General features: G+C 35.9%; 1 protein-coding gene across 3 annotated transcripts in view; it reads right to left on the reverse strand.

Annotated features, from left to right (window-relative positions):
- ST18 (ST18 C2H2C-type zinc finger transcription factor) overlaps nt 1–27,079 on the reverse strand; it is a 168,188-nt gene that overhangs the window by 69,438 nt on the left and 71,671 nt on the right. For 2 of the 3 annotated variants that reach the window (XM_064386178.1, XM_064386179.1), the window contains one exon: nt 5,757–5,863. In XM_064386178.1, coding sequence (XP_064242248.1) covers nt 5,757–5,863 — 107 coding nt within the window. Of the gene's footprint in view, nt 1–5,756; nt 5,864–26,121; nt 26,274–27,079 lie in introns of those variants that run through there. The other variant, XM_064386185.1, reaches the window with a different exon arrangement.

Raw genomic sequence — 27,079 nt, forward strand, 5'->3', positions numbered from 1 at the left:
TGCAAACCCCTGAAATTCAAAGGGATTAAGATTTCATGTTGCGGTGTGGAGAACTGCAGTGACATGTAGCAGATAGCACGACAGTGCAATTTTGACCATGTCCAGGGAGGCAAACTCCTGTCTAAAAGTAACACTTTATACATAAGGAAGACTCTATTACCAGGAATTTTTTTAAGCAAAATTTTGAGAAGTATGGGATTTTTCTTCAGTCTCTGAAGGAAGCCTGCTATCTGTCTTTGACTTGAAACTCAGCTTCCCTATTTGTAAAATGGTAATGATAAATATATTGTAGACAAAGCAACTCCCATGGGCTTCTGCAGATCAGTTTGCAGACACCAGTGTCTGAGTTATGAAACTGTGTTGGGTGACAGATAAATATGGAGACCAGAAGTTGCCAGGCATCTCTCCCTGGAAAATGTCACAAGATAAATACTGATGTCAACAGAAGATCCTGTCAATTATTTCACTTTTTCTTTCTGAGGATCTGCTGAACTGCCCTGAACTGAGGAATGATGCAAGAAGTCCTGTTTGTGCCTTTTTCCATTTATAGAGTTTGAAGATCTGAGTATGCTTTATTTTTAGCTCAATATGACTCAGATTACTGAGATGTTTCGAAGGTCTTATCTGAAAGAACATTGCAGAATATGACAAAATTGACCTGAGAAATAAAAAGAGTGAAGTCAGCCTTTCTAGGGGATAAAAAACATTTCTCTAATTTCCTGGGGTTTATTTGTTTTTATATATGTTTGAACATTATAAACAGATATTGGAATCAAAATGCCTATTTGAAAGAGAGAACACAAACATTTGAAAAGGGTATTCATAGACTTGAAGAAGTTTAATTCTAGAACACAGGTTAGTGATGTCTGAAATGAAAACATAAATTGATGGAAATGTACATCAAAGCCAGACAATTATACCTTTTCTCTGTTTAAATTTACATCTGATATTGATTATTAGCAGGGAAAAACATGAGGAGCTTCTGTTTATGTAGTGGGGCTGATGGCAGCCTTTACTTGTTACTATCCTTAAAAGCTGGAGAACGAGTTTTTGCAATGTGACTGCAATGGTAATGGGAAACATGGCTCTGTTCTCTGATGCTGAGTTGTGATTGAAGGCACTGACCTGCCATAGACTTATAATAGGGGAGCAGGTGTGGCAATGATGGACTTTAATTTCCTTTAATAAACCTTTTATGTGCCACACTTTTACTGCCATTCTATGCTCTCCAAGGTCCTGCACATAATAGGTTCATTACTTTTGATTACTATAGTCTATTGAGACAAACAACTCCAGAACACACTATATATTATGTTCAGTTAAACCAATATAGACTATTTATCCACTGTGCATTATTTCACCTGCAACTCTACAGACAAAATTAACAACAGCTCCTGTAAGCTAAAACTATTAAAACCACTGGTACTCCTTTGTCATCATTTCATAATAAATACCACACCAATCACAGTGCTGCTCTTTTAATTATGAAACAAAAAGTGCCCACTGCTTCTACTGAACAGCAGTTACTTTGGTCTCAACAGCAGGTTGCACTGTGATGAATATTTAAAAACTGCACAAAGAGTGAAAACCAATGATAAAATCAATGCAGGTGATTTTTCAATTGATTTTCTTTCCTTGTAAAGTTTCACACTATGAGATATCTTTTTATCAACTCAAACCTATAATTTATAGGACAGTTTAGCCTGGTGCATACACATATCAAAATACACATCATGTCTGTGTTGCACAAAAGACACCTTAACTTGCAAAATAGTCCTATGTATTAACTTGAAATATGAAAGTACCTGAATAAAACTAAAGTCTCTAAATTGTGTCAGCAAAATAAAAACCCTTCTCTTGCTCAAAAATTAAATGTACTATCTTCGGAGTTTGGTAGTTCTTTTAGAGACTGTCTGATACTGATACAAAGTGAATGAAGTGTCTCACTTCTGTTTTTCATCTACAATAGTGATAATTTTACCTTAAATTACATCAAAAGATGGTCAGCAAGAAGCATTCAAACTTTCAAATCACCCATGAAACAACAAAAGTATTAAATTCTGAGAAATTCTAGCCAACATTTTTAGAGATACTTGTCATGAAGGTGTTAATTTGAGACATGTATTATTACTGTTGTGACTGTAGAGGTTGGATGGATTCTGAAAGGTGCTTCATGCTGTCAAAGCTGGGGGATGGTCACCCTCCCTCACACTACATATGTTGTCTTGAGTCAAGAATCCATAAGGGGTAAATAGAATGGTCATGTCTGCACAAAATCCTCACACAATATCTCACTGCTAATTTTTTTAGCCATGGGGACCATGGGGATAATGAAATGTTTGCCAGGGAAAATTTATTGGGGGTTATAGCCCCATAATTTTTAAGGGCAAGATTTATAAAAATAATGGCGAGTGAATAGTGGAACAAAGTCCACATAATCTTTGTGTTTTATATATAGATTATCTGATTTGATGGATTTTAAACTCATCTAAACATTTTCTTTTCAAAATTAGTTGAAGCTAGCTAATGGACTCTAAAGGAATTAGTGGGAAATACAGTCAGAAACACAAGGACAGAGGTGCAGCAGCTCTGCAGTCCCAAATCATTAAGCAAGTAGGCTAAGAAATAAATGCTTTCTGCTTCAGTTATACTCTATTTCTGTGATCTCAAAATTTATTGAAGATATTGATGTTGAATTATTTTCTAAAAACTTTTTCTGACAAATCCCCCGAGGTTTATGAATGCCCTCTGCCTGACTTTGTGAATTTCATTCTGATCTTTCCCCTACTTTTTCTTCAATGTTGACTGAGATTTAAGAGTAAGTCAACAACCAGATCACAGAAAACTGACTGGAGTCACTGACAATACCCCAAATTCTGCTTGGCTGCAACTGTAATAATTTGCTATTTAACTGCTACTGGGTATTCATGTTTCTCCAGATTAATTCACTGGCGCAATAGCAGCAATCATACTTTCTGAGCAAACTATTTCAGAGTTCCTGGCTTGCAGGAACCAAATGGTACTTCTTTTGTTTGTACCATCCCACTGCAGTTAACAGACTCGAGAGCAGCACCTGGAAATACTTCCCTGAGTGAGAGAATCAGGATTTGGCTCTGAATTTGTTTTTTTGTGTGCCTGGAGTCTGTCTGTGCACATGTGCATGTACTGATGTTATAATGGGATCTAAGAATATGACTAACAGCTGAAAATAGGGCATGTGCAATAAATTATAATAATGACAATAATAATAATAGCAACTATTTCAGTTTACTTTCACATTTTTAAATTTGAATTTCAGAAACTAAATTGACACTACTATCTGGATAGGAAAGTTTTACAGCACATTACTGTGAAATAAACTATGGCTTAGGGAAGCCAGAGCTGCTGACATAGGTAAAAGTGAAATGCATCTCCTGGAAAGAGCTCATGTAAGAGCTATGCACTTTGTAATTTCCATTGTAATCTTGTAAACACAAGCATGGCTTTCCTGGAGTGGGTTTCACACTGCTGTAGTGTCAGTCTGTTTCCTTTTGCATAACTAGCTTGAGGAATAGAAATCCCCAGTTTATCTAAAGAGCGTAAGCTTTATCATTGCACTATGAGTTTCTGACTTAAAGCTATACCTGATTTTCAAAACTAAATTTTGGAATCATTTCACTAGGACAAACTTGCTTAATTTTGAGAGGTCTGAAAAAAAACAACTTTTCTCTACTCTTTTTAATTTGTGAATTACTGAAGTTAGTATTGAGATAAGAGCTATATCTGTCACAAACTTCATGAACTCAGTCAGAAGGAAAAAACTCACTGAGTTTTAAAGCACAAAAATCCATTCTCAAGCCTCCAACACAAGCCACAAACTTCAAAGCTGAAGTCAGATTCTGCTAAGGACAATGAACAGGAATGTGCTATACTGTGTCCCAAGGTGACATAACACTCTGTGTACTTCTCTCTACAGTAAATGATACCCTCAGATCAAGATTTTCAGTGGTTTTGATATTCACATTTTGATATTTCATTTCACTAACTCATGTAAGGTTTTATCACATAAAGAGAGAATAAAGTTATAGAGAAGAAAAAAAAAAAAATGAATCTGAAAGGAAAATTTCTTATAGCCTGCCCAGAAGAGTAGATCACTATTTGTCTGTAGTGTATATGTGTGCTGACTGAATCTATCTCTCAGTCTACAATAACATTTTTAATATGAAGTACTAATCTCACACTGATGGTGCGAAGTATAGTGAGAGAAAGAAATGCTGAGAACACAAACAACAGCTTCTAGACAAAGTTATGTATTTTGTTTGCTGGCCATAAAAATAATCCAAAATCCAAGTACAATATCTTTTAGGAACACTTCTTGTAATGTGGTTAAAGTTTCTTGCCCTTCTTTTTCTTTCTTTTTTTTTTTTAATAATAGGTTGATGACCAGAAAGGAAAAATATTTAGAAATATGTTCCTAAAGACTATCATTAAAAATATGCCTTTTTTAGTGATTTTGACTATTCTTAGCCAAGGAGACATCGCATCTTTATTTTTGAAAATTTTGCTTTAGTTTTCTCAATGCTGTGCCTGATTTCTCTAGGAAAAAGTTAAATGACATGGAAATAATCGGTTCAGCTCTATGAATTTCTTGGGAATTAACATAAGTACACTTACTAAATGCAAACTTTAAAGCATGTTTATAACAAATATAAATCATCAACAATTTAATTTGGCATTTTATAGTGTGATTGAATGGTTTACCCATTTTTGAGAAGTAGATTTTTTTTATTGGATTGACTACTTGAAAATATGCAGAGACAAAATAAACCTTCGAACAGAGGCAAGCTTGAATAGCTTTGTAATGAGGATGATTTATTTTGATTCTCACTTCTGATTTTGGAGTTGTCACTGCTGTTGTATACTTCATCCATGCAACTTTGCACAACTGGCAGTGCTGAATATAAACCAAAGCCATATGTTTATGTCCTTTTGCCAAACGACTACAGCAAATAGTTCTATTATTCCCTTAGGTAACCAACGTGTGCCAAGTATTTCTATTAGTCTTCTTTACCAACGCTTTAGAGGGCAGAGTCACAGCTTCATGAAATTAAGGGGCAACTGCTAGTTTTTAAATTCAGAGAAAAAAATATATAACATAGTCAGCTGAAATGAAGTTCAACCCAGGCTACTTTCTGGAGGCTTTTCTTCCTAGATTATTATTTTTTCTGTAGTTAAAGGTCTTGTCACTATTTCCTGTGCTAGTATATATTAAGCATAATTTTGTAACAGAAAGAAAGAGTCGGTAAAATTAAAGCTTTGATTCTTTGAGATCTTTTTAAATACACTAAAGTTTTAGACCACCCAACTGCTATATAGTTAAAAAAGTCCCAAACCAATAAACCTTATACATATATATATAAAAATCACCAATAAGTTATGAATCAATACTTTTAAATTTAAGCAGTGCACTGTGAAATATATTCTCGTTCCTGGGGTCATATAGATTCAAAGATACTTGTGTTACTGACAATATGCACGGCTAAAAGAGTGTAATTCACAAACTTAAGAACTACAATTTCTATGTATTTATAAAATTTCTCATCTCTTCTACTGTTTAGTACTGCTACACCTGACTGTTGAAGGCTTTCTTAAAACAGCAGATATTATGCATGAAAAGTAATCCTAGTACAAGAGGCATGACATATGAAACCACATTCTATTACTAATATATAGCCATATTTCTACTCCAATTAATTTTTGTAAATAAATTATCCCACCTTTGCGTGTTTCCAGGTGAAAATACGTGCAGATTCCAAAGGACCAAATTTGTCACACAGCCCAAGATGCCTTGCCTGATTTAACAGATAATCCTCAAATTCATTCTCTGGAAAAAACAGACAAAGAAACAAAAACAACAAAACAAAAAAAGAGCTATACTAAATAAAACACAGATGAAACAAGATACTCTTTAAATCAAATGGGTAAATAATCCAGGTGCAATATTTTCTTCAGCGGTTTTACAAAGAGAGGGTGTAGAGGCATCAGTGGTGCTTCTAAAAGTCATAAAGAATAGGGTTTTTTTTTCTTTTCTTATAGTAGTTTCTCTACATCATTAATGCCTTTTGATAGCTTATTAAATAGACCTGTTCTAAGAAAAGTTTTTTGTCTTGTGTGGACAAAAATCTACAATTTCTATATGTAGAAATCCTTAGTCAAATGTTTTAATTGCATCAGAACCCCTTTGACTGAGTGGGATGGCTCAGTTCATGATGTAAAATAAATGAAAAGCATTCTGAAATATTTTAAAAGCAGAAGAAAACCCCTCCATTTTATTTTTTTCTGACTTCAAATATTAAAATTTAAAGTTTGGCAGGCTGCAAATGTTCTCAGCTTAAGCCAAATTAAGGAAATCTTTGACATTTCTCCATGCTCAATTTTTATTCCTCTCTGTGAGGGACTTTATGCTAAATCAACAGCGACAGGGAGGGAAGTAGAACTGCAGAAGTTTACAGCACAGAGATCCATATTTTCAGAAATACTGAATGCCCAAACCCTCCTAACACTTAAAGTTCTAGGCACCTGCAACCTGGAAGAATCTGACAATGGGCAGTTATTAAGGACAAGTTTTATTTAGGGGTTGCTCCTAATACTAGTGACCAAAACATTAAAATTTTGCTATCAGTTGCAACTTCCAAGGTCTGTTTCACATATCATCAAGTGTATTTAGTAAAATAGATCTATTCATTGAAGATATTCCAACTATGACAAAGTTCGCAAATGAACATTCAGAACTTTAGCTGTCCTTTTAATTATATCTGATAATGTCTTTTTCAACAAAATTTTGAATGCTACATTTCTGAAATTGCAAAGGCTCATTCTAAATAGATTCTCAGGGAAGTTGGAGTTTCTTGGGTGATTAATTTCTGCTTATGTCCCAATAGATAGGATGCTGGTTTCATCCCATCAAGTACTTTTAATTATAATCAGTACATTTTGATCAAATAATGAAACAGGCAACAGATGTAAGATGATAAAGAAGGGAGAAAATCCAAAGCAAACATCCCAATACCAGAAGGATTTTTAAATCTTTTTTTAAACTTTTTTTTACTAGAAAGAGATGCTACTTATCCTCAAAGAACCATTTTCCTGTTATTTTATTTCAACATGCATTAAAAAACCCAAAACCACAAAAGAACTCTCAAAGCTTTCTACCTTCCTCTTCCTCTTTGTTCAAAACACACTAACCTAAAACAAAAGACCTCTGAAAATAACTAAAATGGTGAGCAAAGCTTTCTAAAGACTTAAAACTAGCAATTTTTTTTCTCTACAAATTCTAGCAGTTTAAGTATTTATTAACAATATATTTTTCTTTTATTTTCTCAAAGATTGCCAATAAAAAACTAAATCACATAAGGGAGTAGCTGCAAACCTTTGAGTTCCCTGATGTCAAACTCATTAGCATCCGAATAACCACACAGCAGCACATCATCTGCACAATTGCAATTTTTTACTACTTTTAATAGCGTTTCTCAAAGGGCTCATTTTCAACTTTCTTCAGTGGTTAGTTGGTTCTCTGGGGAAAAGGAGCTTCCTGACGCTTACAGCTTCCACTCAACAACCAGGCCGTTTGCTGTCAGAAGCATCAGCCCTCTGCCCTAACCCCATCTGCTGTCTCTCTCATCCTGAGGGACAGAGAGCTAAGACAGCACAGCTGAGATCCACTTGGAAAAGTGCACAAAGGACAAGGAAAAACATACTAAACTTTCCACATTTAGGTGTACATAATAACCTAGTATAATGGAAATCCTCTTTATAAGAAAAGGAGTTGGGACTGGGATGGGTCTGAGGGGCAGGTTTTAAAATTGTACTGAGGAACTAAGTGCAACAGCGGCAAAACACAAAAACCTGCACCCTTCTGCTGTGTTTAAACACAACAGAAGTTGTTGGTAGTTGGTAAGTTTAAATGTGCTGGGTTTGATTTCTTTCACATTATAGGGTGCTGGCTGCCATTCAGCTGATTCGTGGGTGAGTACCCACATTTGAAGAGAGGGTGCCCCATAAAAAGTCCAATACAATGTCATGCATCTGTCATGCTGCAAAGAGGGTCTGCAGGATTATGCTGTGTCATGGGATGTGACATACCCTTAATGTAACATACACTGTGTGTCACCCCTGTCCTCACTCCAAGAAGTAAGTTATATTTCAAATATAATTGTTGGGATCTGATAGTTCCAGGAGAAAAAAAGGCTTGGTGTAGATTTCACAGGAATATCAAGGCCTTATACTGAATCTATTTAGTAAGTTTTATGAGTTATAAAATTGATAATGGGCCAAATTTGGAGGTATTGCAAGAAGTGTAGAAATCTGCAATACCAACTGGAGAAAATAAGATCTCAGCCTCAAGAGCCCAGAAGGTACATCTAACCAGGTTGTTGGTGGCTTTGATGATAAAATCATTGTTGATGGAAATGAGGCAGAGCTAACTTATTTATTTGTCAATCAAGGTTCCTTGGTGGGGTCACTCCCCTCGGGTCCACACGTATCTTCATTTGGCCCAATCCATTCACAGCTTGCATTAACTCCTTTCTCTTATTTTAATCAAGAATTCAAAGCAATTTACAGACAGTAAATTATTCTTTCACTTCAACTGTCTATGTGTCTGAACAGCATTTTTTATTCTAGAAGATGAAGCCTGCTTGACTATAAAGAAAACTTTCACCTTTTTCAACCATCATCTCAATTCAACTAGAATAATAAAGTTTATAAACCCACAAAGATGGAATATATGAGTTGCTTGATTTGTCAGTGTAATTGTTCAGTGAAGTCACCTGGAGCCTTTGCAATTCATTCCTTGGTTTATAGCCATTTCCAGTGAACATGATTTTGTACTGACTCTGAAGTGCCATCCTACTGAGATCCATGAGTCATACCAGGATACTGATGTGAATGACAGTTTAGGTCCTGATCCTCTACATCAGATGTTGGTGACAAATCCCTTCAAACAGCTATTTTTGTTGACCCATCATCTGTGGGTAAAAGTCCACTCATTCAGGTCAGATTACCAGAGCTCCTGAGGATTTTAAAATCAGAAAACACATATTGTACCACCACAAAATTATCTCAGCAGCAGTCCCAAGTTGTTTTCTCTATCATAATTTCAATACTCAAATCTCTACTGTATTTGTGAAAGATCCAAAAAGCTTTTTTAAGCATAATACATTCCATTTCCAACAGGTTAATTTGATTTTCTGTCATTTACCTGGTTGATCTACTGCAAATGTGGGAATGCATAATGGCTTCAGTTTAGGATTTGTTAACTCTGAATATAAGTAATATCTAAGGAAACAAAATCCAATGCACTCACCATTATGACCCCTGAACATTTCTTGTGGTTCTACAGTGACAGTGAATTCTCTTTCCCAAGACAAAATAATGCAGCATATATAGTATTTGAGAAAATAACACGTGAAAGACAGATACCATTACAAATAAATAAAGATAACTCTGGACTTCAGTCAGATCTTTATCCTGCACAGTCTGAAGTCTGTGACTTTACACATTAAGTTCTGCACAAGCTTCAGGGAGACCCTGAAGTACGTGTAAAATGTTCAGCTCATGAGTCACTGAATTTAATTTGGCCTACACCCTCCCTGCAAGAAATCTGCAGGACTCTACTTGTAAACATCTTTTTTTTGTGTATAATTTGAGCTTCAGAAAGGAGTTTCCTTGTGGCAGAGCACTCGTCTTTGCACTTTTTTTATTCAGTACAAAGTACACAGGAAGCAGAATTATTGCTGTTTCAATATCCGCATTTTCTTTCTTAGCTTTAATGCTAAACTTTATCTTATTTTGTTCTAGCCTGAGATGAACAGAAGGTCATGTTAGCAGTGTGGACCAGCTGGTAACCCAGGCAGCTGCCCTTCTAATACCTCTAAAAAACTTCCACTTATCCTCTCTTTTAAACAGCAGTAACTCCAAAGCCAAGATCATATTTCACCTAGCAGAGGAGTTTAACTTTCACCTGATTTAAGCAACTAACTGTCCCTCAAAGATGCCGGAGGCTTTGCTGTAATTAACATAACTGCATTTAGATGCTATTCATGACCGATAATTCCAACACCTTGTGAAAAAAAAAAAAAGGTTGCAAGCTGTAAACATTATAAACATATTCAAATAAGCTTAACGCAATCTGCCATGCTTATTTCTGCCTAGATCATGGACCAGCGAAATGGTTAATGCAAATGGATTTATAATTTGCTTTGGGGGGCCAGTTTCTTCTCCTTATTTATTAGCCCAGCTGATGGGGCAGATTTGATGAGGCACTTCTGGAATAATTGAGTCATCACACAAAGAAGGCTGCTAGCATTCAGAGTGGTTTTATCAGCAGCAAGCAGGCCTGATTACTGACAATTACACTCTGATCCGGTGATGGAGGAGAAAGAGCCAACGAGTGGGAAATGTCCGTGTTTCTATCCAGGAATAATTTCTACATTCATTTTACATGCTAAGTGTTTCCTATCTCTGCATAATAAACTGTAAACAGGAATAGATGGCACAATGTCCCTTAATATTTCCTGGTAATGAAGACACAAATGTACAGTGAGTGCTGATAAATATAGATGAAACATAAGCTATTCTCTGAGTCGGTATTGTTACCTTTAGAATAAATGCATTTTGGTGGTAAAAGCATAATCATAGCTAATGCAAAAAAATGACAGAAGATTGAAGCTGTCCTTGTAACTACACAGAAACTTTGTAAAAGTCCTGTTAATCACGACTGCTCTAGAGGCTCGTAAGCTGAAGGTGATATACTGGAAAGAACATCATTTTGTTTCTCAATAGTCAACTATGTAGGAACTCTTTTGCCTCGACACAGTAAAGGAGAGCAACAGCAGTGACCTCCATTAACACTTCAGGGATAGAGCACATCTCGATGCTAAACTGAAAAACAATGAAGCTGGTCCTAGAAGATATCTTCAGCATGATAAATTCTCATTTCCCTCTCATCAGCTTTAAGACAGTGTTTATAATGAATAATAGAGCTAGACCATAGATTTCATGAGTTGTGTTAAGCAATACATTATTGCCTTTAGAACATTATTTTTATAGTAATTTAGATGCTGTAAAATGACAGTTATTAACAAAATTCTGCAAGCAGAACTTTGTAAAACTGTTTCTTCAGGAGAAAAAAATGGGGGGAAACATGAAAACAGACATAGTGGAGAGTTGAAAAGTAATTTTGTGTTTGTTGATGGGCAATTATAGATTTCGGCTAGAAAAAGTTAATGTCCTAGTCTAGGGAGAGTTTTCCTTTTTAAGAGTTGATCAGGCATGAAACACTGAATAATAAACTTTTGCATGCTTGTTTATTCCTTTTCCTCTTCTTAAACTAATTTGTAGCTTCAAAAGAACTAAAAGTTATTCTCTGCTCGCTGACAGTAACTATGGCAACTATGTTTCATTAAAGTAGCCACTTAACTTCAAGGCTTGTGTTACAATGATATGCATTATTTTGAGTAAAACCACCCCATAACAACCTTATGATTTCAGAGTAATTTTAAAAGAAAGTTCAAAGAGTGTGCATCGTTGACTCTGGAACACAGGGTTTGCTTTCTTCTAAAACATGTTTACTCTTTTCCAGCCAGGATGACTTTCCCTGCGTGGAGTCATCTCTGTTGTGAGGTGCTGTGTGGGGGGACCACTGCCACCTTCAGCGAGAGATGGCCCTGCTCTGCCCATGGAAGAGCTGCCCAGTAGCTGCAGGATGGAGGCCAGCAGGAGATGCCTGAGCACACAGATCAGCACAACCAAGATCAGCGAAATTGTGTGGGTTTAATTGCTCTGTTACCGCCCTCTTCCGAGGCAGGAGGATCCTGGTCTGGTTTTGATGTTTGCTGCACACCTGCTGTTTGGCTGCCACTGTGACAGTCTTTCTACTGCGCCTGATTTTTCCAGCTAGTTAGGAATTGATGGGTTTCAAGGGCAGTTTTATGGGGTGCTGTTATGGTTGCACACTGTAGAAGTCCTGAAGCTGGTTAGGTTCAGTAAAACTGGTCGCTTCTCAAACACAGGCTTCATCTAAGTTCCTCCATTAATTCCCTGTGATTTCTGACTGTTCCAGCCAAAATAAAAATATTTTTTTAGAAATATTTTAATAGTTGGAATTAGGATATCATAATTCTGGACAAAGCGAATAATACACCTAAAAACACAATCTGCTTTTAGTAAAAGAAATCTAAAACTACCACTCTGCTATCCTGTGCATTCATCTTGCCCTTTTTGAACAAGTTCTCTTCATTAAGCATGACAGGCATGTCCCAGGAAAGGGAAAGTCACACAAAGGGAAGAAGTGTGCCTTCCCTCAACATGCAAATCACATATGTTCATTAACTTCAAGAGTGCCATGTGAAGTACAGTCTGCCACCATTTAAAAGACTTGTAATGACCCTAACTGCTAAAGATAATGGGGGCTGTCTTACACTACTGCACTGCCCTGAAGATCTTAGGGACATGTTGAAGAGCACAGGAAAAAACCTCCAAGAATAAAAATATTTATTATTATAAATAAATAATTTTATTATTTATTTATAATAAAACAATCAAAGCAAAAATTGACTAATACTTGTCAGATACAAAAACATGCATGTCAAATATTCCTTGGGAAAGACTTGTTATGCAAAGAGTTTTGCTCATCATATGCTTGCATTGGGTAAATGGGGCAAGGACAAGCATGTTCAGTTTATTCAGACTTATGATAAGAGGTCTGCGTCACCAGGAATTGTGGTTCAAATTTTCTTTTCAGTGCCTTTTATGATTCTGAAGTGAGACAAAGATGATTTCCTAAAATGACACCTGTCTTCTGTCATAGGCATAAATAGAAGGCACCATGACTGAGCAAATAACTGGAAAAAAGGGATTCTGGAATTCTCTTCCTGCCTCTGCCACTGATCTGTTCTGTGCCCCTCAGCAAGTCTTTTCACCTTTCAGCTAAATGAGGATAACAACGTAGAGTGCTGTAAAGTGCTTTTGTCCATTTCTAAACATACTTTAATGTAGCAGATATTATCTTCATCATCATGGATTCATCAGTTCAGTATCATTTAACTTCCTCTGAAACTCAACCTGAAATGTTTCCTCTTTCACTGCAAGCTTTACAAAAAAAAACAAAAAAAAAAACAAAAAGAAAAACCAACAACAAAAAAAAAACACCCAAAAAACCCCCAAGAAAACAAAAACAGAAAACTAAACAAACAACAAAAAAAAAGAAATATAAAAGGACAACTGTAAGATGGATGGGTACTAAAAAACATATGGTGAACAGCAAAATAATTTAAAACACATTTACTTTCACTTCTCTCCTAATATCTTAGGCAATCTGGATATAACTGTAATCTTTACACATCAGACCCTTATCATACAAATCTGTTTCTTTTCCTGTACAGAGAAACATTCTCAGAGAAAATATCTTTTACTATTTTCCTTTGAATATTTTTGCGTTCATTGCTGAAAGTGTCAATAAGGTGTATATATAAGTATATATATATTTACTTATGAGTGCATATGACTATGTATGTGTGTGTGAGTATAAACATATATATTTCTGTGTATACAAATTTCTTGATATGTTTGTGGTAACATTAAGTTCAAATATCTCACACAACAAGCACATGTTTAATTTAAAAGACTTTGAAAGAGGAAAGTTTCTTTCAATGTGAACCTCTTCAATGTGTGATAAGAAATGACCTGGGAATACCACTAAACAATACTGAATTAAGAATAACGCTACAAGAATATATCAGTAATATTTGTAGTACTAATACATATCAGTACTAATTATAGTACTATTTTATATTGGAAAAATAATAGTAATAATTCTATTGTAGCAAACTGGACTACAGCAAGATGAAAAAATCATCCTGTGGAGAGATGCCTTACAAACTTTGTCACTTAAAGCTCAGTTACCCTTCAGATTCCCTAGTGTAAGGAATGTGCTGCATTGAAAACAGCCAGGACACTCTGGTGGACCTCAACACTACAAGCTATCTGCGTGTGAAATACTCACATACACTCGGTGTTAATCACAGAGGTTTACAAATACAAACTCCTGGTCAGAAGGTCTGACAAAGTAAGGTGATCAAAACTATTTTGCATATGGCACAGTAAATAATAAACAGCAGTTTAGAAATTCCAAGAGCACACTAAATGAAATTTTGTTATTTTAGGTGATAATTATTTCATTCTTGCTAAGTAGGCCTTAATCAGGTGTCTGCATGTCTGTGTAATAGTATGTTTGTTGTTTGAGGTCTGACTAAATCATGGGCTCTGTATCCTGAGTTGGAACCACAAACAACAAAGTGTGTGCAGGAAAAGGGACGGGCTGAGGGGTGGTTTTTGTGCTCTGGGCATAATCCTTTTTTTTCTCTTTTTATTTTCATATGCTGTACTTACCTATTCAGGAGACAGATTTTTGCTTTCTTTTGAAGAGGTCTGATCACTTTGCATTAGAACTGTATCCTGACACAAGTAGTTGTAGCTGTAACTTTTAAATAATCAGCCTAACTAAAGACTCCATTATGGCAACCAACAACCTTAAATCATTTTGACAGCGCATTCTCTGCACTGCCCATGTACTTGGAGTCTGTCCTCAAAACATTGAAAATTGGGATAGTATTCATGGTTAAGAAAAGTCCAGAAGCAGCCAAACAGGTGGGCACTTCTTTCAGAGAAGACCTTTTTAGATAGGAGATCTTTTGTACACTCGTTCTATCCTAGGCCCCTTTCAGGGGCTACACCTGAGAGAGAAAGTGAATTATCAATGACATTTTTTTAAAGAATCAGTGGTTTAACACTAATTTCTAATCAGATCCTACAGAAAGGAACAGCTCGCATGGCAGCTGTACTTTTCCCAGGGTTAATTACCTTTCACTGCTCTCTACTAATGAGTCAGCTGTTCCTGTCATCACACAACTACACTGTGTTCATCTGTAGCTCTAGCTGTGGACAAACACAGTAGCTAGAGCCCTGTTTACATATTGGCGAGGTTTGTTGTGCAAAGAATTTGCAAAGCAGTTTAAAAAAAAATACTTAAAACTCCTTCCAATCCAATATTTTTTTCATGGAAACAACATTGCTTTTTGGGAAAACACCATGTTCTCCAGGTTACTAAATGCATCAACAGAAGTAGGAATTTAAGGACATAAAAGCTAATGAAAGGGGTGTTTTTTTGCAATATTGCATAATAGTTTGTATCAGGAATATTAGATCCTTGTAGCCATCTAGCTTGTCTTACCTGATTGTTGAGTGAGGATGTTTATTTATAGCTTGCTGATCTAGGAACTAGAAAACTTTTTTTGTAAAATATTGGTTTAAGTAGTATAAGAGAAAATAGCACAAGAATTAATGCAGTTAGGGAAAGAGTTTGTATTATTTTATATGGCAAATTTTGATGAGACAATGATTTAAGGTTTTCAGTAAACTGTTAATATTTTCATGGTTTTTATGTAATTCCAACATGTAATTCAATAACAAATGAGTAGAATAACACACAATTTCCATCTAGGTTGAAGAGGATATATTTTTTATAGCCATATAAGATCAAGAGTAGTCCTCACTACTGGTTATTTCAGCTTTCTTGTGGGAGGCTACAAAGACTATGGCTAAAGTCAAGCACAGTGACAGCTCTTCCAAAATTCAACTTCTGTTTGTGTCAACATTCAGAAAATGTTTCTCGTATAACTGAGGGCAGGACTCTGATCTGGTACTGTCTTTATAAAATGATTTTATGCTGACAATATCTGTATTGATGTTGCCCTGATCTAGGAGATTTCCTTAGTGTAAGATCTGAAGATGTTAGCAGAGAAAACAAATTTTCACCAGACACCAAAGAGACAACATACACACACATGTCATGCAAGTACATGTCATGTGAGAATGAGCTCAACTACCTGCAGCTTCATCTGCAACAGGCCTGTTCATGAAGTTATTATTTGAGGCTGAATTCCTTGCTAGCTGTCACATGAGATAATGGAAACTGACAAAACTGTGGCAGGAACATAGACATCTTAATATGAAGATGGAAGAAGAAATTTAAGCTTCCATCTCCTGGTAAACCTTGCAGGACTGACAGCTCAAAATATGATAAATTTCCTTTTGAGAACACCAAAGCAAAGCACCATGGCATTCCAAGGGATCACTTCAATGGTCATATAGGGAATGAGTAGTACACTTTCCTTAGAGCATTACTGTAGCAAACCACTTCTTTCTGTCAAGAATCCTAGGTTGTGCAAGTTGTATTGACAGCTCGAACACTCTGAGCAGAGAGAAAATGTGAGCTGTGTGGTTATGCTCTTTTAAAAGGCAGATATTTATTTATTGCACCATTAGAAGCAATTCTCCTGCTTGATTTTGGATTAAGTGAAAGCGAATTTCCTGAAGGTGCATTAATTGAGTTTAATGATTCACAGAAACCCCTGATCACTCAGGTCAGGCCAGGGAAAACTGTCATGTAATGCTCATTTTGTCTCAGATTCTTCCCCTGACCAGATTATTCCTTCTTCCAACACACTGTATCTCACTTACTGTTCATGAAAAAAAAAATAAATAAATTCCCAGGGGTAGCATGACTATTTTCCATACAGTCAAACTCTTCTCATGTACTGGCTTTTCTTAGGTTTCCTGAGTTCTCAAGAACTTTATTCCTCCTTCATCCACCAGCAGGAAATAGGGAAAAATCCTTTCTACTTGGTGAATAGAAAAGCTTCACCTTTGGAATGAGTTTCACCTTTCCTGAGATCTGGTTTGCTTAGCTTGTATTCTGCCAGTACCCAGGCTCAATATCTCCCTACTAGAAACAGGCTCGTGCTGTACACTGAAGGAACTGGGATGCTAGAAGGCACCTTCTCTAAAGAGTCTGTTGAGCTGATAATATTCCTGTTGTGGGGATCTCTGTAGGAAATTCAGGAAGAAGGAAGAAAAATGGTGCCAAAAACCATGGTGCCTTCCCTACTGTTTCCTCTTATAAACTTGACTTCATTACTCCCAATGTATCATGTAAAGTTCAGACAGGGTTCATCATGCAACTAACAAGTAGATACCAAGCCCCAGATAAGCAGGGAAGTAAGCCTTGTGACCTGGAGGGTGTCTGCAGTGCTGAACTTGCTGTTTGTAGGCTGGCAATCATTGATTGAAAGCAGCTTGCACTTCCTCAATATCACAGTACTATTTCCCATGATCACAATACAGTAGCATGTAAGTCACATTAATAACAATAAAAATAACTGGTATTGCTAATGTTGTTACTATAAATAACACTGGGCCCAAAGCATTCAGGGCTAAAGCTGTTTATTCTATCATGCTATTCAGAGCGACCTAGGGATATGTAAGAAGATACTTTTTAATGATAGACAATAAAGTATTGCTTTTTGGGAAGAAAAGTCTGAGAATATTATGTTTAAATTTTCAGAAGAAATGTTATAACATTATAAAGGTTTATGTTTCTTGAACTGGTGCCAATTTATACCACAATAAATGCCCAAAGTCTTGTGCATGATTTTCATTGATGTGAGTCTGTGGAGGTGCTACTGGAGGTGTAGAGTCACTCATCCTTCTTAAAACTCTTAATTTCAAAATAAGATCAAGCTGAGCATTATCTCCCAGCAGAACCTACTCCTGTGTCTATCCTACCCTCAGAGAAAGAGTCTGAAAAGGCAAAACAGCATCAGAGACCCAGCCATTGCTTCCTGCTTTCAAGGCCCACCTGTGCCTTCCGTGGCAGGGATTAGGGGAGTGCACAGCCAAATTCTGTCTCATAGGGACTATCCACTACATTAGGGTTAGCACAGATCTGTGGAGTTGCATGCAGCTTTGAAGCCTGAAGGAATCTTGAACTGCCCACTTGGAGAATTTAAGAACTTTGCCTTGGTCTGAAGGAACTTTGAGAAGCTGCCCCTGGGAATTTAAAAGATTATTTGTTTAAAAATCACATGCCTATGTGTTAAAATCATGGGATGATACATAATTCTGTAAAAATCTAGATTTGTGTCATCAAATCTCTTGAAAAATTAAATAAAATAGTTGAAATCTATGCAAAATATGCACAACATCTGAAATTTTAATCTGAAAGCTTGTTTATAGTTTTTATGAAAGCATGGGGAATATTGAATCACTATAATCACCTACTGAAACAGTGCAAAACCATAATCAAATCAATCTTTCTATTACTTTGAAGCTTGAGAAACAGAGTCTTGAAAGCCTGAGGAGACAGAGAAACCACCCCTAAAAGTATCTCTGGATGCTAAGTGGTGACTAACAGGAAAAGAAAATGTCTGGAAATGCTTCTATCAGCAGTCTTTAAAAAATAAAACAGATTCAAGGTATTTTTGAATTAATGAATATTGTTAAATCTTCACAGTTCTATACTTCTTGGTTTTTTAAGAAGTAGTTTGGCTCCTAAGAATAAAGCAAGGAACTGACTCCTTCCTTTTTGTAAAAATTATATTTCAGGAGCAAAATTTAGTCCTCTGAGCTGCACAGCAGAATTCACTTCTGTTATTCTGCTCTCCTATAATAGCTAAGCTGAAAAAGATTTTCATCAACGTCATGTGAGGAGAGGAGCAAGAGGAGACTTTTGATCTACAGTGTATCATATTATCCATATCACTATCTCGTATCAATATGTGAGAAATGTTTCTGTGTAGAGATGATTTAAGAAGAAATCAAGTCCAGTTTGTAGGCTGGATGGGAAAGTCAGGATTCATCTTCATAACTTTACATGCCTGAAACGCAAACACATATTTCTGAGGCAGTAGCTGCTGGATTTCCATGGTCTCTGGGTAGCCTGTAGGCAACCTGCAGGCATTTCTGAGGCTGTGTAGATGTGTGATGCATCTTACTCATTTCATACCCTTCAGGGTGAGATGAATTGCACACAAGAAATGTCTCTTTCCTCTGACTCTAAAAGGGAATCTGGATGACTGGCTCAGGTTTGGCCACTTCCACTGTGCACACTGACATTTCACCAAATGGTGATTCCTAACCAAGGAACCAGTGCCGATCACTGAACAGCATCTTAAAGCTTGAGTAATGCCATGTGAGCTGTGTTGTGAAGTAGGGCTGGGAAGGCGAGAGAAATAGAGTACGAAAGCATCTTCCAGGAAGGAAGGCAGTGCCAGTCCTTGTTGGAAAGAACTGGCAAACAACACGAAGCTGATGAACAAATAAAAAGGAGTGCTGGTAGCTGGAGTAACTTACAGAAAAGGAGAGTTAGCCATAGCTTTGATGTGAGCAGTGTGGTGTCAGACACAGGAAAACTTATTGCCAAGAGGCAAAGGAGAAGATCAGCATGATATAGTAAATATTTCTTATCTAGATATAGCAGAAAGAAGACAATCAAGCTCTAAGCAGAACAGAGAGGAACAGAACTCTAAGAGTCGGTATGGACTGAAACACCATCCTTTTAGTATTTACATTAGACAATATTTTAGGAAGGAATTAAAGTAAGTAAATTCATCACATGGATTAATGTCTGATAAAAGGAAAGAGTCTGATATGAATAAAAGTTGCTCATAGAACTTAACTCTGTTTCTTTTGCTATGAACTGCAGCACACCAGAGAAACCTGATGTTACCAGTGACAGTGGATCTGCCTTTAATCCTTTCATATTATTTGGTTTTACCCATACATGATTCAACCTGCCCTGTTTTATTTGGTGTCTTCTTTTCTGAGCCAAGTTTTCAACCATGTAAGTAATAAATTAAAACCTAAATTCCTTCTCACGAGTTTTGCTGGTCTTTGGGAGTTAATAAGAACCAGATTTTAAAAAATTAAAATGTCATTATGCTTGCATTGCTTGCCACAAACATGCTCCTTTTTTTAGCATGTAAGGTGAGTGTTTAGGCAAAGAACTATTAACACAATTCTTTGCTTGATTTATGAGTGTCAAACAGATCTGAGTCATATTCACTCAGTGAAATACAGTGTAAAAACAAAATGAAGAAAAATTTTACATTACTACTACTACTATTATTATTATTATTATTATTATTATTATTATTATTTCATGTATTTACCCCAAACGAAAAACCCTTGTTGGTGAAATTCATCATATCTAAACAAAAGTCTGGCAGCTTAAGTATATGAACGGGGGAAGGGAGACTTATTTCCTGAGTTTCAACAGATGTCATACTTAATTGGTTGTGAAATAAACCAGAGCTACTCTCGGCCTGTTTCCCTAGTTTCAGCTGTGAAGACACTTTTAAACATGTGCATTTCCCTCCTGCTTCTCATAATGAGGGTGTGGGGTGAGAATCCAACCTCCAAAGGGAGTAAAGCAGTGTGCATGCTGCATACAGGCCTTCAGATACACTAATTAAACAGAAGTGAGAGTTGCATCTTTTGTCCCTGCTAGATACACATCAATACAGAAAGAGCCAAGACAACTCTGTTGAAGGGTTACTGCCTTTGCCTTCTGCTAATATCAGGAAGTCACTGGACTATCGCATTCGGCAGACAGCTTTTCCATCTTCCTATATTTTCTCTCAAAAACACTCTCCTAAATCACAGCATTGTCAATATACTACAACTAGTTGAAATGGGATAATTTTTTTTATTTTTGACAGAGAGAGCACCTTAGAGGTTAGGGCTTTTTACCCTTGTGGTTGTTTTCTACTAGAAGCAGTAACACCACATTTACTACAATGATATCTACAAAGATTTCTTTAAAAAAAAAAAAAGAACTGTCAAGCACAAAATAGTTTGGCTACACATGGTGATGGACAGAAAAAAAAAACTTCTCACAGACCAAAAGCCCAAACATTTGCAACTGTGGCTAACCACCAGTTAGTGGTATGCTAATACAAATAAAGTCATTTGTTACTAAAGGGCTATGGCAAAGAATGTGAGCCATTCATGTTATGCCTTATTGGATGTAGCCCTTGAAATCAAAATGCTCTTTTGAGCTTCACAGGAAAAAGCTAAATATGTGATAGGTGCCTCTCTGTGAAACTCAGTAAACAAATTTTTTAAAAAATGGAATAGTGTTTGTTAAAACATTTCAAATGGAAATGCAATGAGAATTGTAAAAAAGAAAAATTAAGGCCAAGGTTAAATACGTTTAATTCACCTGTGGCAACCAAACTGAACAATATTTGTTCTTTTAGTTTAAACTTGGAACCCAGATCCCAGAGGTGCTATGAGAGAGCTTTAATCCCTAGAAAAAAATTCAAATTCCCAAAGTGTGTGATGAAAACCAGTATAATCCTTCCTGAAGTGAGAAACAAAATATAAAATACTTTTTTTTTTTTCCCTATTAAAACAAGAGCAGTCAACATGATCTTTATTCTTTTAGTGTTTTACAGGTCTGACTTTCGGCAGATGACCTCTCTTGTTTGTCCCTACATGTTTTCCAAAATATAAAAGTGAAATAGAGTCCCAAGGGCACTGTACTTGAAAGGTTATGAGAGTTAGAGAATTTTAACCATGCCTGCCAAATCAGCAGATGGCTTGTGATTATAATTATATGCATCAATAAAACGAATAATCTTTACAAAATTTGAATTTCTACTAAAGTAAGGGATTTAGTAAGCAGATGCAACAGAATGCATTTTCTTTAACCCTTTTTGTAGACAGTACTGTTTATCACAAAAATAATGGCAAGGTTCTCCATAGATTAGCTTGGACATACACTTGAGCAATAAATATATGTTTCTTTTGACCAAGTGTCAATGCTATTTAGTATGATTTGTATGTTCAGTTGCACTCTGCTCACTAAATGTTGAATGCTTATATATAGGATGATTCCCATCAGACACATACTTCAAAATGGTCTTTAATTTTATAAAATGTTAGAGATGCAATGAAAATGTCATGTGCACTCATTCTCTCCATTTTTGTTGCAGTGCTTATTCTTTCTGTTTAGGATTTGGTGACTTTCCATGCCACTTACGGAGTCTGAGTTAACCACATTATTAGTGAAGAAAATACTTTTTTCCCCAAATGTGGGATATTTAAGAAAGGTGTTTTGTATGTGTGTGTGGTTTGTTTTTTTTTTTTTTTTTCAATTAGAGAAAATATTTTTTTTCAATCAGAGAGAAGAAAACATAATAGGAAAAAAATCATAACCGTGGTTTTGTATGACCACTGATCTTACTTTCAAACTTACTTTTGTAACAAGATCATGTCTGTTAGATTGTGTCAAACCTCTGCCTTAAGGAGGAGAAAATCACACAGTAGAAAAAATTAAACAAATTAAAACAAAAAACCCTAAGCCAAATTTATTTCTGGACTGCCCCATAAAAATTATGTTTGAAGATATGATATGTACATCTTTTAATTCTTCTAATATAGTAAAGAATAAAAAATTTAAGAACAATAAGTAAATATTTTTAAAAGTCCCTATTTGGCACACTGTAGCTCTCTACCTACAGTATTTTAACATTTATTTTATTCAAACATTTAAATGAGAACTTTTATTTCAGGAAGTTATATATGTTTATCTTTTTAGCTCCCCTTGTATCTCTGATGTGAAGAGTGCAAAACAATATTTTTATGCTCATTAAAAAGTGGATTTTTACTTCAGAAACGACAGCACCATTACTCTGTACCATGTAAATCCTTCTTAACATAAGGATTATTGACCTGATAGTCCATAACAGTGCCTTTGGAGCCATTACTACTTTGCTGTGCCAATCCAGATGCTGTACATGTGCTTCAGCTTGGGGGCAGGAGGGCCAGTGAAAGTGTCAAAATTTCTCCTGCGATTTAGGGAACTGACCTAGTGACTCTACCGCTGGAAAAAGAAGACCACTGTTCAGAAAAAAATTGGGATCTCCGGTCCTCATTTGAACCAATGTTTTGGAAAAGTTCTAAAGTATTTTTTTTTAAATTTAAAGCCCAACAAAGCAGAGTTCAGATTCATGCTTTTAAATGAAAATCTAGCTCTCTTTCACCAAAGTTGCTTCGTGAAGAGAAAAGTTCACATATGAAACCAAACCTAAAATAAATGCTAGCAAATGTTATTTGAATCTCTTAAGCAGATCAATAAAACCCTCATCTTCAAAATGCTTTCACACGTGCTTTACTGTATTAAAGTGAGCCACTGACCTCACCTCAGTGGAATCACTCACGTGTATGAATGTTTTTGTCAGTGTTCACCTACACAAGAGGGCAAACCCTTTTTCATTCTAAAACAACTTTTGTTGTTGGGTGATCACCTTTTCTTGAATCAGAAATCTGCTATTTAGAAAAGCAAGAGTGGCTAGTATCATTAAAAGTCTTCCATAAGCATAAAAGAGAGCAATTCTTGTCCACTCCAAAGAAATTTGATATAAATACTAAAAAAAAGTTAAGAGAAAAAGTTTTTTTTATTATTAATTAAACAGTATCTGTAATCTTAAGTACTTCAGGATAATTAAAATCCAGAAACACTGACTTTGCTTAGGTAGTTTTTAATAATCCACAACTATGCGCACAATAACTATAAAGTGACCCGATCCCAGGTGTTTATGTACGCTTCCAAAATCAATCAGTTCAGTAAAAGACTTTGGTCTAGATTGTCTATACATTTGTGGACATACTAGAATATAAAGTTTGTTCTGCATGTTATCTTCTATATTTTATTTTGGAGCGACAGCGTCAGGCCTTTATGAGGATTGTCAGTGACTTTGGAGATACTTGTCAGTGATATCAGATATTTTGGGGTTACTGGCTTGAAAAACTATAAACATGCAAAAAAACTGAAAGAGAATTATTCAAACCAACTGCATAATACCATAAAGCTTTTCAGATCCATATGTACAGCTAATACTCTTGTGCCCTGGAACTGTGCGCTATGATAAATGTAGAGGCCTCATACTGGATTGTAAAGTCCAAAAAGTTGAGAGGAAAGTGGTTTCTAAAAATCTAGAGTGTTTCATAGTTTATCAGGGAGATCAGATGAATTACATAAATAATCAGAAATCAAGTTTTCTTTGGGTTTTCTCTTAGTTGTAGCAAAGAAATGACAAAGATGAAGAAAAAAAATGAAGCTGTGAAAAACTACTGAAACTTACTGAGGCTCAACCTGTCAGATTGCAGAATGCAATTGTCTGATTACAGCAGTAGGATTTCTGTAACACTTCTGCATGTGCATTACTCCTATGAAACCATTCTTTGCTTTTAGCAGTACAAATAGCTGAACTTATTAATGGGGCGAATGTTGAAATATCAAATACCCTTTACTCTTGTTGGTGTGGGTACGTAAAAAGGATACATGACTGTGTCGCAGGGATATGTTAATTTTTAAAAGCTGTGGGGATGCACTTGAACATCAAATATCTTGAAATATTTTCTGTTAAAATAAACTGAAAACTTAATATCAGTTAGCATATTTTAAAGAAAAACAGTTGCAAGACTGAAGCCTGGTAAACCTCTGTTGATCTAGGTTTGAATTATAGGACTTTAGAAAGCTTGTTTCTCTGGTACTTGAGTATCTCATATTTGCTGAAGTAACACAGGGAAAGCATTGCTGAGATGTACACAACTTTTAAAAATAGGGAAAATAAAATGGAATACACAAATTTACTTCTGTTTGGTTACTTTCTCATTATATTTTCTAAACTGGAATTACTGGGAAACAAAAAAAAGTTCAGATATATCTGCAGATATACCTAATATATAGGTTAATATAGTTTTTGCATATGTGAACTTTTTTAACAAGTATGTGCACATGTATTTGTATATATGCATATGCTCATACCCCTTTGCTAAGAATCATCAGAGGTATGTGTTAGAATCTCACATTTTATCTTAGTGTCTGTAAGCTGTGGTGACAATTCTATTGCCCATGCAGTAAAAAGGATGTTCCTGGGTAAGCGACATAACGAACTGACTTCTGTGACCTGTGAAGAGTTTTAATTAAGTGAGCAGGTTATCCTAATATGTCTAAGTACACATATATTGACGAGCTTTTTTTTATAAATTAAATAAGTCTCCCAAAGCAAAGCAAAGCAAAGCAAAGCAAAACAAATTAAATAAAAGCAAAACCAAAACAAACAAAACAAAGAACTAAACCCCAAAAACCCAACAAAAGATAAATTGTAATGCAGACTGATATCTAAATGCACCTCTTTAACTGTCTGTATTTGATAAAGAATTCTTAAAACATATGGTTTGCAGTGGTTTTGCAGGGACGAGAGAAGAAGCATTACTTAATGCACACAGGCATCTTGCAATAAGATCATGTTGTTTTGAAGCTAACATCCCCTGAGCCTCCAAAGTGCAAAGCAGACAGAAACATTTTAGTAATGCAAACAAGACTTTCCGGCAACTTCCTGTTGCCATTTTTCAGCAAAATAAAGGGTCCTGAGGTACTACACTGAAACACTACTAGAAAAGATTTTATCATTGGTTACACAGGCAGGTACCTGCTATTATAAGATATCAGCTGAATATTTTGCTGCTGTGCAAGGAAAATAAGTAATGACTGTATAAGTGTTAAACAGTAATCTTCAACTCTTTAATTTCAGCTCGTGTAAAAGAAACACAGAGAAAGACATCATGCAAAAATCTTTTCTAAAAATCCCAAAATTATAGATTATAGCAGCAACTTCATTTATATCTGCATACTTGTAAAAACTGTACCAGAGATTTAGGGGTGTAAGTAGCTGTCTAATGGATTGAAATTTGCCTTCATATATATATATATATATATATATATATATATATATATATATATATATATATAAACACATTTTCAGCAGATTTTTACAGACAAGCAAAAAGAAACTTTCTGTCCTTAAAGTTCATCAGATGTAATGTACATCTGAGGCAATGATTACTGTGTGGCAGTTCCTACAAGTAATATTTAATTCATTAGACTGTAATTGAAATATCCAGTTCACAAAACGTACTGTTTCACATTACTTTCGGAATTCCAGAAACTTTTGCAAGCTGACAAATTAGACAGAAAGAAAAGGAAACAAACAAACAAACAAGAAACAAACCCAACCATGATTCCAGAGACATTTTTTCTCCCCTTCATGAAGTGACAGGGGGGGAAAAAAATCCCTTCATTATGACCTACTTGTCTAGAAACGGACTTTCAACCCCATGGTTAGGCTAAGATTTGCTCTACTTTCTCCCTAGGGCATAATTGTCAGACTGACTTACCGTGTGCCTTTTAGCCTTTGTTCTGCCTCTCACGCTGACATCAGGGAAGCAGTGATGTAGAATAAAGCAGGGGTGGGCTAGGTTAGTCCACTGTTTGTGTCGTTGTGTGGTGTGCAGGGACACTCTGTGATACTCTAGTGAGCTGCTAAGCTTTTTTTGTAGGCTTTGTGTCATTTACTTAACGACCAATCTCATTAGCTGCCAGGGTACAATGGGCTGATGCATTTTCTATGTACATACTCTACACAGTGACCCTCAAGGTTGCCGAAGGTCTATTTAATCAGTCAAAATGCTGAATATATTTGCAGTAAATCACAAAAAAAAAAAAAAAAAAAAAAAACGGGACCACAGAGGTATCTCATGAGTGTTTACTCTTTCCTGGGAGTTATTTGCAGGTAATAAACTGATAGGAGTTGTAGGCAAAAGCAAGGGCAAAGAAGGGAAAAGGGCACTCACTGGGTTTGCATTGGTCACCTATAATTTAGGGAACCTTGGGGGCCCTGCATATCACTGTGTCTCTGCTTGTTAATTTCTCCATGCAGTTCATGCTTCAGTGTAATCATGTTATCACAATTAAACCCCTTTAAATAAGAAGAGCAGCACTAACAAAAAACACAGCCTTTCGCACATTGGGGAGGGGATGTGTTTGTGTGTGTGTGTGATATTTATTTATTAACTACCCTACTACAGGCAACCTCAGGGCTGGCATCTTTGCATTTCTAACCTCTCGTCAGTTACAAGGTAAAACCCTTTTAACTCTTATGAAAAATGAAATGCTGAAAAGCCCCATGAATCACGACAGCTGTCCATAAGTAACAGGGAGAGTTCTATTGTCCAACTTGTCCCTGGATAAAATGAATACTTTACAGCAGAGGCTGTTCAGCTTGGCTAAAGAGTATGGGGAGAAGGGGAGGAGGTCACTGGAGATTTCGCACACTAATTTAATCTGGGAAAAGGA

The sequence above is a fragment of the Passer domesticus genome, chromosome 1 (assembly GCF_036417665.1).
Source record: "Passer domesticus isolate bPasDom1 chromosome 1, bPasDom1.hap1, whole genome shotgun sequence".
In the NCBI taxonomy this organism is placed as follows: Eukaryota; Metazoa; Chordata; class Aves; order Passeriformes; family Passeridae; genus Passer; species Passer domesticus.